The sequence below is a fragment of the Cricetulus griseus genome, chromosome 2 (assembly GCF_003668045.3).
Source record: "Cricetulus griseus strain 17A/GY chromosome 2, alternate assembly CriGri-PICRH-1.0, whole genome shotgun sequence".
NCBI lineage: Eukaryota > Metazoa > Chordata > Mammalia > Rodentia > Cricetidae > Cricetulus > Cricetulus griseus.
This window is the reverse complement of record NC_048595.1, coordinates 280,246,419-280,265,994: the sequence shown is the minus strand read 5'-3', so window position 1 is coordinate 280,265,994 and position 19,576 is coordinate 280,246,419. Positions and strand designations below refer to the sequence as shown.

Below are 19,576 nucleotides of genomic sequence, written 5' to 3'. Positions count from 1 at the left end.
TGTACCAGGCCCCTATTCCCTTCATCAGTGGTTTGTAGGGCCAATACCAAGTCACTTCCTGCCACCGCCAATGATGGGATACCCCAAGCATCACTTGCACATAGAATGGTGGCTGTGATAGACCCACAGGCCAGAGAATCCTTTCCATTACAGTCCTTTCAAGGGGCACACATGCATACATAAGTGTGTGCATGTGTGTTCATGTAAAGGAGAGGGGGCGTAGAAGCCTGTTAGCTGTATAACTGTTTTCTAGATACCTGGCCTCAAGGTAAATGTCTAGCAATGCACTTTCTTTATTGATACAGTTTCATGTAGCCAAGGCTGGCTTTGATTTCTTTGTAAAGCAGAGGATGACCCTGAACTTCTCATTCCCTTCCTCCACTGCTGGAGTGCTGGGATTGCAAACACACACCGCTGTGCTTGGTTTTATGTGGTGCTGGGCATGGAACCCAAGACCTTGTGCATCCGGGAAGAGGGGGGAGGGAGCTACAAGAATGAGAAGGGAAGAAGAGGAAGGATGCAGAGGTCATGAGGGAGCAGAAAGGTTGAGTCAGGGGAAGAATAGAAGAAAGGATATGTGATAGGTAGGGTTTTAGTTGGAGGGGGTGGTTGGGGGAGGAAGGGAGGGAGAAGGGAACTGAGATTGTCGTGTGAAACAATCTTGTTTCTAATTAGAATAAAAAATGGTTAAAAAAAAAAGACCTTGTGCATCCTAGGCTAGCACCCTACCACTAAGCTATACCCCCAGCCTACCTTTTACCCTCCTCCCTCTCTTTCCACAACAGCCACCTCGTCAGGCTGCTTTCTTTCTTTTAAGACAACGTCTTGCCATGTAGCCTAAACTGGCCCTGAACTTTCCTCAGCCTCCAAGTACTAGGATTAGAGATGGTAACCACTGAGCCTGGGATCAGGTGCCATTTTACTTTTGGGCTGGGATCTTGGGCTCCTACTCAAATTTGCACCCATTTCTGCCTCATAGGAAGAGCACAGGCCCAGCGGGGTGGCTCATGCTTTTAATCTCAGCACTCAGGAGGCAGAGGCAGGTGAATCACTTTGAGTCCAAGGCCCAAGTTCCAGGGCAGCCAGGGCTGTTATACAGAGAGAAATCCTGTCTTGAAAAAAAAAAAAAAAAAAAAAGGCAACCACGGCAGCCCCTGCCCACCCTCTTTCCTTGCACTACCTGGATTGGGTTAGAGCTCCCACTGGGAAGATTCGGAAAACCAGCACTTGAGCCCCCCAATAAGAAACTGGGCAGAAATAGTACAGCCCTTCCATCCCAGAGCCCCAAGATGTCCTTGTTCATTCCACACCCCCATGAGCATGATATTGTACTTCAGGGGTCACCCTGTGATCCCCTGACTTCTACAAGGACTTCTTGGACACGACTCTGAATGCAGTGTGTATAATTATATTGTCTAGTTTGTGTAAATGACGGTCCTCTTAACTGGCTGCTACGGGCATAGTTGTCATGTAGGCAAAATTTGTTTCAGACACCAACCACTTCCTTTTTCTACCCTCCCAATATTCAAAACTTCTGGGCCCTCATTTCCCTTCCCATGGCCTCATGGTAGCTGGTTCCCAGTGTCTGTCAGTTTCTCCATGGATGGTCCTCCAAGTGGGAGCACTCTCATTGCACAAGACTTGCTCTCAGGGCCTCAAAGGTTTGTGGGAAAGGAAGGAAGGGTTTGTAGTGACAGTTAGTCCTGTAGAGTTACCAGCAGATCAGAAGACTGGCATGTTTCCTTGCTTTGGTTTCCAAAAGGGTGAAATGGGGTGAAAGCCATCTCCTCAAGATAGTAATGTAAGGATGAAATGAGCTGCACAACCTAGTGAACAGATCTCTTTACAGTTATTATAAGGAGATTTAAGAGTCTCTAACAGTCTCCATTCCCCTAGAAAGAGACTCCGAAGCCCTTTTCTTTTCTTCTTGTTGTTTTAAGACAGGATCTTATATAGACCAGGCTATTGCCCAGCTCACAATGTAGCCAAAGATGACCTGATTTCCTGATTGTCCTGCCTCTACTTTGTGAGTGTTGGAATTATAGGCATGCACCACCATGTCTGACTTACCTGATGCCAGGGCTTGGGTATTCTGGGCAAACACTGTGTCAGCTGAGTGATGTCCTTAGGCCCTGCACTTTGAATCTCTTGAGAGAAGATCTTTGCAGTCTAGGCTGGCCTGAAACTCACTATTGGACAAGGCCAACCTCAAGCTTACCAGCGACCATAGTTAGTCCCTGGGATATTGCTGGTCAAGCAGTCTCGTGTGTGTGTGTGTGTGTGTGTGTGTGTGTGTGTGTGTGTGTGTGTGTGTGTGGTGTTGTTTTGTTTTTTGTTTTGACAAAGGCTTACTAGTAAGCAGCCAGGCTAACTTCCCAACTCCAGGAAATTCTTTTTCCTCAGTTTTCTGAGTGCTGAGATTAAAAGTGTACATCACCATGTCTGGCTGGGTGAATGTTCTTAAATGCTAGCAAGTGTCTGTGTGTGTGATGGAGTCTACTAAGTCAAGGGGTGCTTTCCCAAGGATTTAGCAGAGAACCAGAGGAAAAGGAAGACGAGTGAATGTGGTGAGCAGACAGGAATTGTAGCTGCAGACTCACTGATGGCATCCAGAAAAGTACATGGTTGAATAAACAGCTGGAGGAAAAGCAGAGGTTGAGAATCAGGGAGCAGAAAATGGCTAATCTGGAGGTCAGCCTCCATCACATCCATGGCTCAGCCAGTTAATTTTGCGTTCACTATGTCCCAGACCCAGTCACTTGTCTCCAGCACCAGTGACCCAGATTGAGCAAGTCCAAATGAAGCCTTTCAGTTCCCGGTCCCCTAGAGGGTACTTGGCTGTCCCTTTCCCTGACTTCCAGAGAGCAGCACCCCTGGATGTTTCCTTTCTTGTCCCTTGGAGAGATCCTTTCTGTCTCTTTTGTAAGAAACCCTCTACCCTTGCCTAAAACCAGTGGCTGCATCCTAGCCTCAGTCCAGACCAAGCTCAAGATCTCAAACTTCTTTTCTGGCAGTCGAGTAATTCTGTCCATGCTGCGGTTTCAACTCTTGCTTAAGCAAGGCTGACCTTTGCCACTCAGATCTCTCCTCTGACCTCTTGCTATTTACTTAACATGTCCGCCTCACAGTCACAAAACTTTCTCCAAGCTACTCTATATCCAAAGCCAAACTTATGAATTTTTTTCCCTCCAGTCAGAGCTCTTCCAGAGTTCCCATCAGTGCATAACCCGCCATGTGTTCATACAAGGAACCTGGAACTACCTGATACTGTCTGTCTTCTCTGTTACTTCCACATCCAGAAGCTGAGTTCTGGAACCTTCTAAATGCCCCCCCCCCAATCCACTTTCTGTCCTTATTTTCTTAGCAGTGGTGGCAGCAGCAGCAGCAGCAGCTCAGCAGCTCAGGCCTAACCCCTGACTCCTGTTTGATGACCCCTACAGCTTCATATCTCATGCCTCGTGCCCAACTCACTGTTCTCTATGGGCCAGCTAAGTTTTGTGAGCCACACATCGGTGTCCAACATATTCTTATATCTACTTCAAAGCCCAAACCCCTCCACATCTCTCAGCCCTCCTAACATGAAGAAAGATGATCCCCCACACCCTTTCTTCCACAGCAGGGTCTTGTGTAGCCCAGGCTAGCCTCAATGTATAGCCAAGGATGACCTTAGACTTTTGGTCCTCCTGTTTCTACCTCCAAGATACAAGGATTAAAGGAATGTGCCATCATCCCCTGTTTAAGGAAGATGATTTTTTTCCCCTTGAGATAGGGCCTCACTATGTATCCTGCCTGGTCTGGAAGTCATTATGTAGTCCAGGCTGACCCAGAACTCACAGAGATCCACTTTCCTCTGACTCCTGAGTGCTAGGATTAAAGATGTAAACCACAATGCCTGGCTGGGATGATGATTGTTTTGTTTTGTTTTGTTTTTCAAGACAGGGTTTCTCTGTAGCTTTGGAGCCTGTCCTGGAACTCACTCTGTAGACCAGGCTGGCCTGGAACTCACAGAGATCCACTTGCCGCTGTCTCACAAGTACTGGGATTAAAGGCACGTGCCAACACCACCCAGCTAGGATGATGATTTTTAAGAGGCCTAAAATATGAAGCAAGGTCTCACATAGTCCTTCTTTTTCTGCAACATTGATGTCTTTTGTGGGATTTGTGGAGCACTGGTTCCTTGCTTGGACTTGGGAGCCCTGGTAGAGCTGGTACAATCATCTCTCAGAGGACGTGCAATTCTGCAGATGGCTAATCCTGTCTAGTTCATGATTCCTTTTATCTTTTCTTCAATGTTGGCTCTTAGTACCTTAGCTAAAGAGAGGACAGGTCAACTATCCCTTGGAATATGTCACTTCCCTCCTTCCCAGGGGAACCTGAGTGCTGCTGCATCCTCAGCGGAAGCTGTCTGCCACTGTGATCTGTGGGAAGAGTGGACTGTGTTTAAGATTCCCTTTGCTCAGTTTCCCCTCAGTTTTAGGCTGTGACCCAAAATGCTTCCAGAGAAAGTCCCTTTTTGCTTCTTCTCAGATGTCTTTGTCTTCCATTGTAGCCATGGAAATAAGGAAGCCTTCTCTTGCCGGGGAATTCGTCTGGCTGTGGACTGGTTTCGGGACAGAGGACACACCTACATCAAGGTTTTTGTTCCATCTTGGAGGAAAGAACCATCAAGATCTGATACGCCTATCAGAGGTATGCCACACACTGTTCTGTGGCAGTGTCACCCACTGTGGTGGTCAACTACCTGCTTAGTGCTGGTTTAGTGGTCTTTCTCCTTGTACTGAAAGTTCCATGAATTCATAGTTCACCCTGACTATGAACAGTTAAAATTCTAGCTCCCGGCCCTTCCTCAGAGCAGAAATACCATGAAAACTTATAGAATACACAAATACTCTATAACTCTTAGTTGCTCACTTACAGATAAACACACCACTTTATCATTTATTGGAATGATTTATAGATAAAACAGTTGTGTCTTACAACTTTTAACCCTCTGAAGATTGAGTCTGTGCTTCGCACCTGATCATAAATGACCTGTCAGGGAGACATTCGTTCTGTCAGGTAATCCTATTTGCCAAATACCTCTTCAATCTTTCCATTTAAAGAAATGGAAGTGGAGACCCAGAAATTATTTTTAGTGTTTTTTTGTTTTCTTTCTGTGCTGGGGGTCAAACCAGAGGCTGTGCCCATGCTAGATAAGCATTACAGCCCTACATATCATATTTAATTGGTTTTATTTTGTATGACATATGCATATTTTGTGTGTGTGTGTGTGTGTGTGTGTGTGTGTGCGTGTGTGTACACGCATGCTCGCACGTGCATGTGTGCTCCTGCATGTGCGCCCCTGCATGTGTACCCTCAGAAGCTTGAAGAGGCTGTTGAATTTCTGCAGCTGGAGTTGCTAATGGTTTGAGCCACCCAGTGTGAGTACTTGGAACTAACTGTGGTACTCGGCAAATCCATCCAGTGTGCTAACCACTGGGCCTTTTTTTAGTTACCAACCCATTCTCTCTCTCTCTCTCTCTCTCTCTCTCTCTCTCTCTCTCTCTCTGATGCAAACTGCACGAGGCTTTATTATAGTTGTTTAACGAGCTAACCCCATGTCAGCTTGGGCCTTTCATCCACCCACCATGGCGGATGGCTAGAAAGACAGCTTGAAGCATCTGCATAGAGATCTTATAGGGCAGCATAAGGGGAGTGTCTAGGGATACGCACAGGCTCAGGATTGGTATGGCTCCAGGCTTGGAGGGCTTACCCTGTGTTGATTGGTCAACTGGTTGTTATGGCCCATAGGCCCTCCCAGGGTGGTTGCTATGCTCTTGTCCATAAAGCACACCCAGAGCCGTAAAGCATAGCACCACCAGCTAACTTCTGATTGGTTCCTTGCCATGAGGCAGGCATTTGACCTCTTAGTGACAAAGGCAAGGTCATGGCGAGCACGTGTTACTGTCATGGCTGCTGAAATGGGGAGCTGGTCCCTTCATTCCCCCATTTTTTTTTTTTTTTTGAAATTCCAATCATGGAATTGCTGTCTCTCTAATGCCCCCATCAGGGAGTAAGAGATATTGGCATCCCCATGCAAGGGAGTTCCTTCTGACTTAGCATTTTAACCAGGGAAAATGGGCGGCGAATTCTTTCCCATGCTACTTCCTGCTGACTTTGGGACGAAGTTAGGGAGCCAAGAAAGCTGAAATGCTAGTCAAAAGCAAAAAAGGGAATTCAGGCAATGGGGAAATCCATCAGGAGCTGTTGGCAGACTCTGTTGCAGAGACAGGGGGTGTCCACATCATCTGGACTGGTTCACATCCACAGCAAGTCCAGGGCTCGAAGTCTACTTAGGAACAGCCTGTAGTCAGCAACTGATATACTCAGATGTGTCTGCCAGAAGCAGAAACCTGTTTAAGATATGTTTAAACTAAGAACAGAAGTTAAAACTTATTTACTGAAGCCCACAGTGCAGAAAAAGCAGATATCTGGATATCTGTTCAAACAGCAGGAACATATTTATAATTTTGAGTCCTAGCAAAAACTACAGATTTGGGCTAGAAGCATGTACATTTTTCTTCTGTCTAGAGAACCAGGTATGGATTGGACAGAGGTGCCTTTGGCCTGATGAAAAGCCCTTTAAGTTTATACCTAGATGACAACCAAAATAAACCTAAAAACCTTGAACTTGTGCCTGAACAGTAGATAGTCATTACTTTATCAGCTAACATGCTGACTATAGTCTATAGTGGATTTGACTGCCTGATGCTGCCAAGCTGACAACCATTAATATTTCAGAGATCTGAGAAGGGTATATTTTATACAGTTTCTGAATCTATTAAAGAGCAACAGAAGCCAGTCCATATACAGTTAGCCATACCCAAGTCTCTCCATTAGCGTTAAAGGCAGAAGTATCAAAGAACTGCAATCTTCGCCAGGCCTATAAGGTGAGAGGTTTTTTCCTCTCTGTGGAAGAGGGACATGAAAAAGACTGACCTTGTTTTGTCTAGGCAAAGGTGGTGCAATCAATTTTCCAGTGTCCAGCAGCTTTGTCCACAGTCTCGGCTAGGTCCTGGCAGGCGGCAGGTATCACATCTGAGCATCTTGCTCACTGGTCCAGGTGCAGAAACTGGGGTGCCTAATAATCTTCTTTGGAGACTTTGGGTCACTGTCAGGATCTGGCAGTCTGTCTGATATGGTAAACTTTTAAAATAACATTTTAAATGCCATTTTCTGCAGGTCTCTGAAGCATTAGAGGTTTGTCTGTTTAGTTACTTGCCTTAAGCACACATTAAGCACACAGGTGGCTAGGTAAGGTCTTATTTCTGTAATTAATTTTCAGTCTGACTGTAACTGATTTTAACTTAGTAAAATATTTGAAACAGCACAGCTGAATTTAAAACTGCATAGAGTTACCTTATATTCCTTAAACAGTAGCTACATGTACACATTTTAGCTGCTTGCTTAAACTTAACTTCTTTCTGAGTCAGGGTTTCTCTGTGGCTTTGGAGCCTGTCCTGGAACTTGCTCTGTGGACCAGGCTGGCCTTGAACTCATAAAGACCCACCTGCCTCTGCCTCCTGAGTGCTGGGATTAAAGGCATGTGCCACCAACGCCCTAAACTTAACTTCTGAAAACATAAACTGTAACATCTTATGATAGAATAGCAACTTTTATAAAACAAGAACTTTACATTGTCAGGCTTTGCTTTAAAAAAATGATTCTAAATTGAAGCTCTTTAAGTACAAACATTAATAAAAAGACATTTTAAAAAACATAAACATTTAAAAAAACTGGTTTTAAAAAGAAATTTAAATTCCCTTAATGTCTTTGTGTAATATATAGAAGCATTAACATTTTAAATCTTAATTGAAAAACTTGTTTCTAAGATGCTACCTCTAATTTCCATGTGGTCTTTAGTCAAGATGTCGGTTTAAGTATCTTTTTTTCAGCTTCAGCAAAATGGCTACCAGTCAGCCATGTGGCTGGCTACAAAATGGTGGTGACCGGCACCATTTGTTTTAGCTGTATGCTTGTAACCTAAGTTAGGTTATGCCAGGAAACAGAACATTTTAAAACAAGCATACATAAATTACTTGAGAAATAAACAGGACTTTTTAAACTGAATTAACTTAATATGGTTACAATTTTAACTTATGATACCAATTTTTAAAATTTACTATTTGTAGACATGAGAAACCATAACAAACAGTTTACAATTTTCTCTGACATTTAACATCCTTTCCTCTGACCTTCTACGACTTGCTTTAACCCTCTATAACTTTCTATATACCTTTGGTTCATTCCTCTGATTTTCTTAGACATTCTTAGACAAATTTCTCTTTCCCTTTCCCTCTTTATTATTTTAGTCTCCTACATTTTCTCTCTTTTCTCAGGCAACATAAAAACTCTTATCAAAGTCCTTTTTATAGTTTTTAATAACTTTAAGGCCGTTTCTTTAGAACATGTAGAATATGCGGAACAGGCCAGATGGTTCACCCACCCCAGCTTCATGTGCTCAGGGCGGAGACCTGGGGGGGGGTTGATGCTGGTAACCCGAGACCCTCTGCCAATGCAGGGGTGGGAAAAAGATCCCCGAGGTTTCCCTGCATACCTTGTGTGTGGAGCACAGAGAATACCAGGCAGCCAGGCAAATGATGGCCTTGCAAGCCATGTGCTCAGGGCAGGGAAACTCCCACAGCAAGCCAGGACTCAAGGCAGGATGGCAGTTGGGGCAGTGAGGGCCCCATTTTGCATGCCTCACAGACGGGCAGGTGAGGATGGAAAAACAGACTCACCTACATAGGCCAGGCTGAGCTGTGAGGGCCAAAGCAATGGTTGGAGTTCAGAGTAGCAGCCTCAGGGGACTCCGCCGCAGCACACTCTAACCCATGGCACATGGCAGAGGAACTCCTATCCTGCACGCCACGTGCTCAGGGCAAGAAAAGACCCCTGACCCACGCATGCCACATGCGTGGACAGTAGGGACAGAAAGAGATGCTTAACAAGCACACAGCACAAATGTGAAACTTGGACAGACAGCACAGTAACACAGACTAGGGTCCTATTCAGAATTTCAGATGGCTAGCCCCATGGGGTACAACTTGGTTCAAAACCAAGTCCCCATTTTCTCTTTTTAACAGAAAATTTTTTTCATGAAATACATTTTGATCATGTTTTCCCCTCCCCAGACCTCCCCAGATCCTCCCAGATCTTCTCAATTCTCCCAGATCCTCCCAGATCCCCCAGATCCTCCTAGATCTGCCCTACCTCCCTACCTACCCAACTTTCTATTCTTTCTCTCTTTAAAAAAACAAAAACAAAAACACAAAGCAGAAACAGCTGGCAGTGGTGGTGTATGCCTTTAATCCCAGCACTTGGAGGCAGAAGCAGGAGAATCTCTGTGAGCTTTGGGCCAGCCTGGTCTACAGAGCAAATTCAAGGACAGCCAGGGCTACACTGAGAAACCCTGTCCCCCCCCAAAAAAAAATCAACAAAAGAATACCTTCTAGTATCATGAATGCTAGTGAGCAGAGGAGAAGCTTCTAGTCAGGCACCAGCTTGACTTCTCATGTTTGATGACATAAATAAATTGTGTCTTCAGCAATAGGGCTTTACCATTAAATTATGGAGGGTAACCAATAGCCTTGGCAGCAGCCTCTGATATTTTGGAGTTTCTATGGGGCCCTTTGTCCAATGACTCAACAAAACAAAAACAAAATAAAAATTCCCGGCATGGGGATTTTACTTAGTGGCATGAGATGTCTAGTTGGGGCATTGCCTCTTCTATTATTGGGTGACTCTGTTTGGATTCCTTTCATGTATGTGTGTGTTTTAGGATGCTTCTCAGCAGCAGGTTCTTCTATGGTTTTCCAAATGACTTTTAGTGATAGCTGCTTTTTTCCACATTCCCTCCTTTACCCATCTCTCCCGTCTCCCTAAATATTTAGTCCTCCTGGTTTCCCTTTTGTCTCTCCATAAAGACATAGTCTACTTCCTCTTCTTTGGGTGGTCCTCTTCTTGCTAGTCTCTTACTAGATACCAAACCTTGGTTGTTACTCAGATTCTAGCACACAGATTGAAAGCTTAAAAGCTAACATCCACATATAAGGGAAAACATACACTATTTGTTTTTCTGGGTCTGGGTTACCGCACTTAGGATTTTTTTCTAGCTCTGACCATTTGCTATCAGATTTCATTTTTCTTAACAGATGAATAATATTTCATTGTGTAAATATACCACATTGTCTTAATCCGTTAATCAGTTCAGTGGTTCTCAGACTTCCTTTGAGGTGGTGGTCAGACGGACCCTTTTACAGGGGTCACATATTGGATATCTTGCATATCAGATATTTACAATACAATTTACAACAGTAGCAAAATTTCAGTTATGAAGTAGCAACAAAATAATTTTATGGTTGGTGGGTCACCTCAATGTGAGGAACTGTATTAAAGGGTCACAGCATTAGGAAGGTTGAGAACCACTGCATAGTTGATGGATATCTAGGCTTATTCCAATTTCTGGATATTATAAATAGAGCAGGAATGAACATGATTGAACAGATGTCTCTGTGTTAGGATGTACGGTTCTTTGAGTATATGCCCAAGAGTGGTATACCTGGATTTTGAGGTAGATCCGTTCTCATCTTCCTGAAAAACCGCCACACTGATTTTCATAGAGGCTACCCAAGTTTACACTCCCACCAGCAACAGATGAGTGTTCTCTTTACCCCTCATCCTCACCAGCATGAGCTGCCATAGATTTTGTTGGTCTTGATCATTCTTGATAGGGTAAGATGAAATCTGAAAGTGGTTTTGATTTGTATTCCCCAGGTGCCTAAAGATGTTGAACATTTCTTCAAGTGTTTCTCAGCCATTTGAGTTTCTCTGATTTCTGTCTTGCTGAAGTCTGTCAACATGTGAGGCTTGCCTGCCGTCTCCACGCCACTTCCCATGGGAATGTGTGCCCTCTTTTGTATTGCTTTACCATTGTCCCTATAGAATTCATGTCCGGAGTTGGAAATCCAGGACCCACAGGGTAGAAGGACAGAACCAACTCAAAGGTTGTCCTCAGCCTCCATACATTTATGCATTTATGACAATCTAGTTATATAGCCCTAGCTGGCCAGGAGCTCGATTTATAGCCAAAACCTGGTCATTCTCCTGCCTCAGTCTGCCAAGTGCATGTGTGCCAACATACTTGGCTAGGGATTTTAAAATAAACCATAAAGGGGCAGCCCTGTACAGAAAAATGAATAAAATTGGGCATGTTGAAAGTTTGGGCTCAGAAGCATACAGTAGTGCCACAAAACAAGCAAGCAAGCAAGCAAGCAAGCAAGCAAGCAAGCAAGCAAACAAACAACAAAACCCCCAAACTCAGAACAAAAAGCTCGAAAGAGAAGAGTCTAGACTATGGCAGGTTCTGCCTTCTTCAACATCTGACCTACCTGCTTCTGCTTCCAGTGCTAAGTGTGGGGATTGCAGGCCCATTTTATTCGGTGATGGGTTTGAACTCCAGGCTTCTTGCATAATAAGGAGGCACTCAGCCAACCCGGTCACACCCCCAGCCTTATACCTTACATTTTAATGACAAAGGGGTTCATCTCCAAATTACTGAAGCATGGACAAGAACCCACAGAAAAACGAGCTATTTCATAAATAAGCCTTTTATAGAAGAAAATTCAAAGTGGGAAGTAAAAATAGCAAAGATGCTCAATTCCATTAATAGCCAGAAATAAAACCATGTAAGAGACCGTGTTATACCTGGCAGGCCAAAAAATATTTCGGAGATCTACTCCCGGGGGTTCCCTGGATGTACATGCCAGAGACTCACTTGGCGACAGTAGCAAACATGTGGGACACGGCGGGACCATGTCACCATATGGTAACTGGGCAAAGAAACCGGTATAGGAGTGTGGGTAGGGACTACTCATTGGGTAAAGTCCGAGGCAGAGCCACACTAAAAATGGTCCTCACATGTGTACCTGTGAAAATAAAAGCAAGGGGGACTGTCAACACTGTTTTATAACAGGTTATCTTAAGGGGAAGTGAGGCTTTTGGACTGGGATGGGCAGCAGGGACTTTCCGGGCATGGCGCACCTCATTCTCGAAGTTCACAGCGCTTTTTATTGCAGGTACCTTACGTGTACTATGCACTTTTGTGGTTTTGTGTTGTCTGAGGCAGGGGTTCGTGCAACCTTGTCCTCCTGTTCCTTCTGCTTTTACTTCCCAATGCTGGTGTTGTAGGCGTGAAGGAGTAAGTCAGCCTTGGTGGTACAGGCGACAATCCCAACACTTAGGAGGCAGAGGGGGAAATTGTCAAGTTGAGGCCAGTCTAGACTTTATAGTAAGAAATTGTCTAAACAGTAATGATAGTCCCTTCGAACCTACTCGGGTCTGACTGGCTGCAGCCAGCCCGTATGGAGGCAGACTGTTTGGGAGGGGGAGGGGTTCTCTGGGTTGGGCCCTTCTACAGAGCCTCAACTCAAGTCTCCACCTGTGGCCTCAGAGCAGCACGTGCTGGAGGAGCTGGAGCGGCAATCTGTGTTGGTGTACACCCCATCCCGCAAGGTCAACGGCAAGCGAGTGGTCTGCTACGATGACCGCTACATTGTCAAGGTGGCCTTTGAGAAGGATGGCATCATTGTCTCCAATGACAACTACCGGGACCTGCAGAGTGAAAACCCAGAGTGGAAATGGTTCATCGAGCAGCGACTGCTCATGTTCTCCTTTGTAAATGACAGGTAAGGGATGGAAGTCTGTGGCCCTAGCCAGGCCCCTTCAGGCCAGGGGTCATCTCTGTCCCTCACATCTCTCTTTTGTGACTGGCTTCCTTGAAAGCAGTTCTGCCCATGACCATTTGGTTCTCATGGCTAATTGAACCGACTCCCTGCAAGGTTGCCCAACAGGTGGACCAAAAGTGTGTTTAGCACACCAGAAAATTCATTTTCTGTCCAAGTAAAAGCCATAATATAGTCATCATGCAGGGTGGGACTGGACAGATGGCTCAGGGGTTAAGAGCACTGGCTGCTCTTGCAGAGGATCCAGATTTGGGTCCCAGCACTGATTTGGTGGCTCACAGACATCCATAACTGCAACTCTAGGGGATCTGATGCCCTTTCTGGATTCCATAGGTACTAGGCATCTTCGTGGTACACACACACACACACAACACACACACACACACACACACACACAGAGAGAGAGAGAGAGAGAGAGAGAGAGAGAGAGAGAGGCAAAAGCACTCATATACATAAAATAAATCTAAAAATTAAAATTAGAAAAAAGTTATCATGGAGGGGGGATTTCAACTTTGTTGTTTTTTCTTTCAAGTTTTTGTCTTTTTAACTGTGCTGACTGGGGCTGGGAAGATGGCTCAGTGGTTAAGAGCACTTGATGCTTGGTTCTTAGCACCCATGTCAGCCAGCTCACAGCCATCTCCAACTCCAGCTCCAGGGAACCCAATACCTCTGGCATCTGCACTGACATTCAGACCCACATGAAGACATACATTCCTACACATAATTAAAAACAATACAAATAAATCTTTAAAAAAAAATCTGGCTGAGACGCTCTTCTGTACCCTAGGCTGGCCTCAAAGTTGTGTAGTGAATGATCACCTTTAACTTCTGGTCCTCCCCCCTCATCTTGTGTTACAAATTCAAAAGTGGACCACCACGCTAGTTTATACCACGCAGAGGGCCAAACCAACCCAGGCCTTTGTGTATCCTAGACAAACATTCTACCAACTGGGCTACAACCCCAGCCCTTTGGTTTCTGTTCCAGGCAACAATCCATCAACTCTTGCTCTGGGACCTCTGACTGGCCTTTTGGCACATGGTTTGAGGCAAAGTCTTTGACTCTGTAATACCACAGATTTCCTGTTGAGTCCCCATGTTCCCAGCACAATTGGCACATAGTAGACACACACTCACTAGTGATACAGGAATGGATGAGTGTGTGAAAGAATGAACACATGACTATGGGCCAGGCAAAGAGGAGATGAGAGGAGAAAAAAGCACCCCAGGTGACGCTCAGTCCACTTGCCCATAAGAGAACAGTGCCTGACCCTGAAGTCAGGGAGGTGGTGTGGTGCAAGGGAAAGCACTAAGATTTTGGTCCTTACGAAGTGGTTTCCTCAGAGGTCCTACCCTGCTGAAGTGGTGTGAAAATGAGAGAAAACTGTATTCTGTAAGGGTTAGCAGTATTCCTGGGGACAGGTCTGGACATGCTCCATTCCCTTTGACTGCCACCTGTTCCTTCTGAGGCCAGGACAGATGCTTCAGCAGCTGTCCCCACAGTAACCCTCGAGGTCATTTCCAGACTCATGGACTAGTGACTTTCTCTGTCCAGTTTGGGTCTGGATGAATCTGGCAAGTTCGTAAACTAAATTCCAAAAATCCTCACTGAGGACTGACGGGTCATGGCTGCCTCTGGCCTGGTGACAACCAGAGGCCCTGGCCAACTCCTTCTAATGCCTGGCCCTCTGCTATGGGGGTGGAGAGTAAGAAAACAAGGCCTGACTGCCTGTGAGTAAGGGTGCCTGCCTCAGTGCCCAGGGCATGTCCACAGGGCCCTCTTGGCACAGCTCTTGCTCCCGAGAGAGAGGGAGGTGGTGCCTTTGAGAAGTTTTCATGACTGCAGTGGGTGGTTCCTCAGATTCTTGGTCAGGTCCCAACTCCAGGAGAAGCCAGCTGTGTGGCTGGAGCAGAGCCCTGGAGTCCGCACTGGGTCAGGGATCACTCAGCTCTCCGCTGGGTGGAACTCGCTCAACTTGTGAACGACAGTGATGGGCAAAGACAGCTCTCCTCCCCATTTAGCCCTCCTCTAGGACTTTTGTGTAGATTGGAAGGGCCTCCTGGGAACTAAGGGATTTATTGGAGACACAGGATCTTAGTAAATGGGAGGTTTTTTCATTTGTTTTTTATTGTTTTCAGAAGCTGTTTTCTTTTTGTGGGATTGAACCCAAGGCTTTGTGCATATATTTGGCACGTACCTATTTGGTACATTGGTAACCCATTTTGTAAATTTTATTTTGAGTTATGGTTTCACTAAATTACTCAGGCTGGCTTGAACTTGCAACTATCCTGCTTCAGCTTCCCCACTTGTACAATTACAGGTATAAGAGGCCAATGCCCAGCTTTTGAGGCATTTTGTCTCCTGAACATTTGGAGCACCCATTCCCTTCTGTTGGGGCTCTGGGGGCGGGGGGGGGGCAGGCAGCAGGCAGGCTGGCATCAGATGACCATGTGTGCTGAGAAAGGGCAACCCCAGAAGCTGAGGCCAAGCCCGGAAGTTCTGCCACACCCAGAGTTTGCAAAGGCTGGAGCTAAGACTGGCAGAGGTGCTATATGCAGGGGTCTGTATCTTCATAGACTTAATTGCTTGTGTTTTAGACTGTCACTATTGACCTTTCATTTGCATATGCCACAGCTGAGAGGCAGGGTGGGAGGGGCCTGTCTCGGTTTCTTGGTCTGTTGCTTTGATAAAATACCCTGATAAGAACAACTTAAGGGCGTATTTTGATTTATGGTTCCGGGTTTCAGCCCATCACAGTGAGCAAGTCACAGTGGCAGGAACCTGAGACAGCTGGCCGCATTGCTTCTGCAGTCAAGAAGCAGAGAATGACAAATTTGCTTAGGCTCAGTGCACCTTGTCCCCTTTATATACAGTCTAGGCTCCCAGTTCAGGCAACGGTGCTGCCCGTAACTGGTATGTCTTCCCACCGCCTTTAACCTGATAGGGACACCCTCTCACATGCATGCCCAGGGGCCGGTCTCCCAGGTTATTCTCATCAAGTTGACAGTTCAGATGAACCATCACGAGACCTAAGCCTCCAAGGCGTTTGCACAATTCCCACACCTCCCTTGGGCTGTTAATGCCATGAACTTTCTCAGGCTTTTGTGAGGGTGATGGAAAAGGGGTGGGGAGCCCAGCAATTATGTTTTTTTTTTCTGCATAAAAAGCACCTAGGAAGTTGTTAATATATAAATTCCTGGAACAAAAAAAAGTCCAAGTCTGACAGGGACAACTTCAGACTGCATTGGGCAACAAGCTGTGGGGTGATTCTGAACCTTCTGGCCAGCACCACATTAGGAGAGGCTGGTGTGAAGGGAGCTCTTTTTGTGCATGGTCCATGCCATCTGGTATTCTGTGGGTGGCTCAGGCCTCCTCTCCTGAGCCTCCATATAGGTACCAGTGGTAAGTCCCATTCGCTCTTCAAGTGGCCCCTCTCTGGTTATTTTTCAGGTTCATGCCTCCTGATGACCCCCTTGGCCGCCGTGGACCAACCCTGAGCAATTTCCTAAGCAAGAAGCCAAGGCCACCAGAGCCATCCTGGCAGCACTGTCCCTATGGTGGGTAGCTCCCAGGCATTGTGTGTCCCGTCTTGGAACTGGTACAGGCATCAGAGGGGTACAGTGAGAAGCACTAGCCTGAGAACAATCCGAGTTCCTGCCCAAGCAAGTGCTGCCCTCAACCAGCTACCTGTCCCTGGGGAGAAGCCTAGCATTTCTGGACTGTAGCTTGCCAACAAGGTTACTCTAAGGATTGACACCCATGCGGGTCGGAGGGAGAATTACATTCAGAGGGAGGCAGAACATGCACGCTCCCCCAGCTCTTGCTCTCAGCCCCTTCACTGCATCCCTGGCACATGACGTTTTTATCCTGCCCCTATCTGCCCCTCCACCCCACCCTTGCAGACTTGGTCCACGCTAGCCATTCAGAGTTAAGGGTTTCATCTAGATGTCTATCTAGTTCTTCCATTAATCTGCTTTGCAAACTTATTTAAGCTCCTGGCTTTTGTGCTTAAAGTTCATTAAGATGTGGGTGACATCCAAAATGATTTCTTGTTAGAATTAACATAACTATCCTTTCAGGCTGGCCCAAGTTGTTGAGGTTCACTCTGTGAAGTGCTTGGGTTTTAGATGGGCACATGTTTGGTCGTTTGTTCACTCCGGTTAGAACAGGTATAGGGAGAAGCAGGGATGGATGTGGCCATTAGTGAAAACTGAGGCATTGCTACTGCGGGCTCCATCCTCAAGGTCAGTCTTTTCCACAGAGTCCCTGGGGTGGAGGAAGCTAAGGGTGACCAGACCCAGCTTGGCCTCAGACTCTTCTCAAAGTCATTCCTGGATGGATACTTACTTGACTGGCCTTGCGGTGGTTATGGAGCTTGGAGCACTCTCTCCGAGCCACCTAGCTCACCTTCCAGATCTGAGGCCTTTCACCGGCTGGAAAGCAGTAGAGTCAGTGGGCTGGGGAAGGGCATGGGGCCAGGTATGGCAAGCCTCTGCTCACCCCAGGTCTCATCTTGCACCCTCTTCGACTTGCCCCCCTATTCTAGGCAAGAAATGCACCTACGGGGTCAAGTGCAGATTCTACCACCCGGAGAGGTCACACCACGCACAGCTGCCAGTGGCTGATGAACTCCGAGCCAAGACGCGGGCCTGGCCCGGCGGTGGAGCCGAGGAGCAGCGACCACCGAGTGTCCGGAGCAGCCATGCAGCAGTCCGGCTGCTTCCCCGGGAGCCCGGCGCGCCCAGCCTCCCACCACTGCAGCAGCCCACGCCTCTGGCTGCCCTGAGCCGGAGCTTCTCGCGGCTCACCTTCAGCGAAACCCGGGCCAGGGGCGTCGCGTCCCGAACGTGTGAGCCTGACTGGATGCCCACGAGTGGCCCCACGTCCTGGGCCTTGCCATCCCCTCATGCAGGCAGCGCTGCCATCGCAAGGTCGCCGGGTCTGCTGCGATGCCTCCGGACTGCAAACAGCCCTCTCTCCTCAGACGATCTTGGGTCCCCAACCTGCCCGCAGGCCCGGCCACTAGAAGGACACCCAGACGAACAGGGTTCCAGGGATATGCACAGTGATTTGGTTCTCCAGCACAGACCTCTGGAAGATCCGTGGAGCCTTCTGCCCAGCTCCTACCGTTACCCGAGTCACTCGGCCTGGGCTGAGTCCGTTTGGGGCGAGGACGCCTTTAGAGGACCTTCGGGGTCAGCACAGCCAGCAGCCAGTGTTGGGGGCACACGCACTATTTTCCACAGTGTCTTTCCAGCTGATCAAGTGGACCCTGGGATGGCCTCCGATCCTGCACTCTCCGACCTGGCTCTACTCAGCCTCCAGCAGAGATCCCAAAGGACTGGTGCGCGGTTGGGGGACCCTTAAGCGACAGTTCACAACACTGCAAGGAGTGGCTGAGGACTGACTTGCAGCTTGGATAGGAGGAATACAAGATGATTGCCAACCTGGCTGTGAGTCACCGTTTTTGGACCCGGTCAGTGGGAGACTCGATTCTCATCCTCAGCGGTGGATAATCAGGAGGGATCTTGATGATGCTCCCAGGGCCTGCTGAATGGACAGGTTGATTTCTGATGTGTTCATCACACATCTGGGTCTGGTTCTAAGTACCGGCCACAAAGTGTTTCACGGGCCTTCACACAAACCAAAGAGGACACCCAAGTAATCAAGTTGAGTTTGATATAAACTCTTGCTCTCTCTCTCTCTCTCTCTCTCTCTCTCTCTCTCTCTCTCTCTGTGTGTGTGTGTGTGTGTGTGTAAGATTCTAGGAAGCCATGAGAATGTGGGTTATGGTTGAAAGCCTGAAAAAGGATGGTAGATAGTCTTGCCTTTTGTGGCATCAAATAATGTTTTAAAATGTGTTCAGGTGACATGGGAAGGAAAGAGTTGATGCCTGAAGTTTTCATGTCACCATTAATAACCTTACACATGTGGGAACCCAGCCTTCTGTAAATTTTTACTGTGGGGCTGTGAGGTGTTGTGGGTGCCCCAGGGTACTCTATTCTAAGGGTCTCCTCAGCAATCCTTCACTCCTTTTGTACATACATACCATACCATTCAAATATCACCCCCCCACACATACACAGAGCCTTGGTCAAGGATCAGCCTATTTTGTTTTCAAGACAGAGTTTCTCTGTTTAGCCCTGTCTGTCCTGAAATTCACTTTGTAGATCAGGCTGGCCTCGAACTCACAGGGATCCATCTGCTTTGGCCTCTTGAGTGCTGGGATCAAAGGTGTGTGCCACCATAACCAGTTTATTTTTTAATCAGCCTTCCATCATGGTGAATCTACAAAACAAACTTCTAAATCACATATTACAGAAATAAGATTCTAATCTACCCACCACTCCCTCAAAAACAACAACAACAAAACAACCTCCAAGTGGGTAGGCATAGAGAAAAGAGGAGAGAAGGGCAGAGAGAGAGAGAGAGACAGAGAGAGGAACAGAAATGCAGAGAGAGGAAGAGAAAAAAGAGAGAGAGGAGGATGGGAGGTAGGCAGGGCCCTTTTAAAAGGGAACGTAGTGAATGTGCACCACCTGGTGCTCTTAGTGGCTGCAGCTGAGGACATATCCTGTCAGAATCCCAAGGACAGGCCAGTACAGATGCCTAAATACTAACAACTTTGGCTTTGGGTTTGGGGGAGAAGATAATCATTTGCAAGGAACAAGAAATGAGAGTGATTCAGAACCATGGACCCAGCATTCCTAGGAATGCTGGCATCTCTAGGCAGCATCCACATGCTCCGGGTTCAATGGTACCCTGCCAGGTTGTAACTCATTTGTTCTTGAGGGAC

General features: G+C 46.9%; 1 protein-coding gene across 1 annotated transcript in view; it reads left to right on the top strand.

Moving 5' to 3' along the window:
• The window catches only part of Zc3h12d (zinc finger CCCH-type containing 12D), a 32,338-nt gene extending 13,106 nt beyond the window's left edge, over nt 1-19,232 (top strand). The window contains exons 3-6 of the mRNA XM_027402049.2: nt 4,550-4,689; nt 12,491-12,725; nt 16,231-16,337; nt 17,327-19,232. Of these exons, the coding sequence (XP_027257850.1) occupies nt 4,550-4,689; nt 12,491-12,725; nt 16,231-16,337; nt 17,327-18,147 (1,303 nt within the window). The 3' untranslated portion in view covers nt 18,148-19,232. The remainder of the gene's footprint in view (nt 1-4,549; nt 4,690-12,490; nt 12,726-16,230; nt 16,338-17,326) is intronic.
• Nucleotides 19,233-19,576: the final 344 nt, after the last annotated feature.